We start from the raw sequence: 2,100 nt of genomic DNA, 5'->3' as shown, positions 1-2,100 counted from the left end.
ATACAATTTAAGCGTGTTTTGGACAGCAGAGATGGCTTATAGTGGCGGTGACTGTGACTGTGATTTAAAACTGACATATTTTGTGTGTGAGGAGCACAAGTTGTTGTTGTTGCTGCGGTTTGGCGCTGTTCGCTGTGACTGCTGTCGGTTTTGGCCACAAGTCTGTAGGTAGAATTTGCGTTATTGTTGTTGTGTTGGCTGTCTGTTGACGGCTGATGGTTATTGTTGTTAGCTTTGTTGTTGTTATTATTCGATTGCAAAATTTCATAGAGACCCACCTGAAATTTGTTGTATTGCCATTGTATTTCAGTCTGAATGAAACGATCGATGTGTAAACACGAAAACGAAATTGAAATTTGTTAATTGGAAAAAAAAATTAATTAAATAATATAAAGAAAAAATATAAAGTTCTTGAAAAAAGATTGGCAAAAACGAATTATAAAAATTAAAACATAAATATTAAAAAAAATCGAAAGTGCATACGAAAAAGAAGAAGAAACAAAAGGCTTAAGAGATCCAAAATCGTGTACCTTGAAAAGTGTTAATTTGTGAGATAAATTGTAACACAACTGCCAATTAAAAAAATACACAAATGAAGTGTCAAATTGAAACAAAATTTTGAAAAAAATATATTTTTTATTTTCCAGAGTGAACGAATGAAAATTTTGTGCTGAAAAAAGTTTGAATAAAAATATTTGATTAAAAAAAGTGAACAAACGAAACGTCTTAACCAAAAATTAAAAATCAAAAAAATTGTGTTCGTGGAATTGTGTACAGAACCAAAAAAATAATAGCCCCCCTGGTCAACTACAACAAATAGTAACACACATTCACCATGGTGGGTACCATGGATGTTAAAGATTTAAAGGGCGCCAAAATAACCCATGCCGGTCTTCTAAAACACAATGCCGATGGCACAACCGAAACACAAAAAATCACACATGCCGGCCTAGTGGCACGCAGTCCCGAGGGCACTGCCGCCAAGGGTATGAACATACGCGGCAATGAGGATTTATGGGTGGAAATACAGGCGAATACATTTCGCAATTGGGTGAATGAACATTTGCGTCCAACAGGCATGCAGGTAAGTTGATCCATAGTTTATGATTATTTTTTTTTGCGTGTTCTTCCTACTCGAATTGCTATTGTTTGTGTGTGTCAAGTGCAGCAGCTATTGGAATTTTCGAGATACATACAGATTATTGTTGTTGTCAATGCTATTGTTGTAGTTGTACATATTTTTGCAGTACAAAATACCAGCATGATATTGTAGAGCTTGGTAAGGATTTTAATGCAAAAGGATTAACATTCTGGAGTCATGTGAGTTCTACGACGACATAATAAAGAGACATAGTCGTGGATTTGTAAACAATATTTTTTAGAGCTTCAGCCGAGTGTGGATTTTTAAAGAATATTTCTGTAGAGCTTCAGCAGAACCCTAGGCGTTGATTTTTAAAGAATATTTTTTAAATGATCGGCAGAGCTTTAGACGTGGATTTTAAAGAATATTTGTTAGAGCAGTGCTTTAGGCGTGGATTTTTAAAGAATATTTTTTTAAGCTTCGGCAGAGCTTTAGACGTGGATTTTAAAGAATATTTGTTAGAGCTTCAGTAGAGCCTTAGGCGTGGACTTTTAAAAGAAAATTTCCTAAAGCACCAGTGAACTTAAAAACCTGGATTTTAAAATAATATTTTTTGAGCTTCAGCAGAGCCTCAGGCGTGGATTTTCAGGCAATTTTTTATAGCTTCAGCAGAGTCGTAGACATGGATTTTAAAATAATATTTTTAGAGCTTCAGCAGAGTCGTATGCATGGATTTTTAAAGAACATTTCCTAGAGCACCAGTGGACTTAAAAGGCCTGCATTTTTGAAGAATAATTTTAAGAACTTCAACAGAGCATTAGGCGTGGAAAGACCCAATCGCGTGGATTATTAAAAAAAATATTTTTATATCCCCAAAAGACCAAATGGCTTTTCAGGCGATTTCAGGAGATTTTTTACGAATATTTTTTGGAGGAACATCAGATATTTTAAAAGAATATTACGTAGAAGTCTATTAGACACATAGACGTGGATTTTTAGTGAATACTTTTTAGAGAACC

At 34.5% G+C, this 2,100-nt stretch overlaps 1 protein-coding gene across 1 annotated transcript; it reads left to right on the top strand.

The window, feature by feature from the left end:
• Nucleotides 1-811: 811 nt before the first annotated feature.
• On the top strand, nucleotides 812-1,097 carry LOC133333389 (uncharacterized). Its single transcript, XM_061541709.1, has one exon. It carries the CDS (start codon nucleotides 836-838, stop codon nucleotides 1,091-1,093), a length of 258 nt encoding a protein of 85 aa, XP_061397693.1. The 5' UTR covers nucleotides 812-835; the 3' UTR covers nucleotides 1,094-1,097.
• The last annotated feature ends 1,003 nt before the right edge of the window (nucleotides 1,098-2,100 follow it).

The sequence above is a fragment of the Musca vetustissima genome, unplaced genomic scaffold (genome assembly GCF_032173495.1).
Source record: "Musca vetustissima isolate MV318-11 ecotype Yass unplaced genomic scaffold, APGP_CSIRO_Mvet_v1 utg10167, whole genome shotgun sequence".
Taxonomy (NCBI): Eukaryota; Metazoa; Arthropoda; class Insecta; order Diptera; family Muscidae; genus Musca; species Musca vetustissima.
The sequence above is the reverse complement of the archived record's forward strand: the minus strand, read 5'-3'. Positions and strand labels throughout refer to the sequence as shown.

Excerpts from the sequence above, each read along its gene's own strand:
- LOC133333389 (XM_061541709.1), top strand. The coding sequence starts at position 836 with ATGGTGGGTACCATGGATGTTAAAGATTTAAAGGGCGCCAAAATAACC.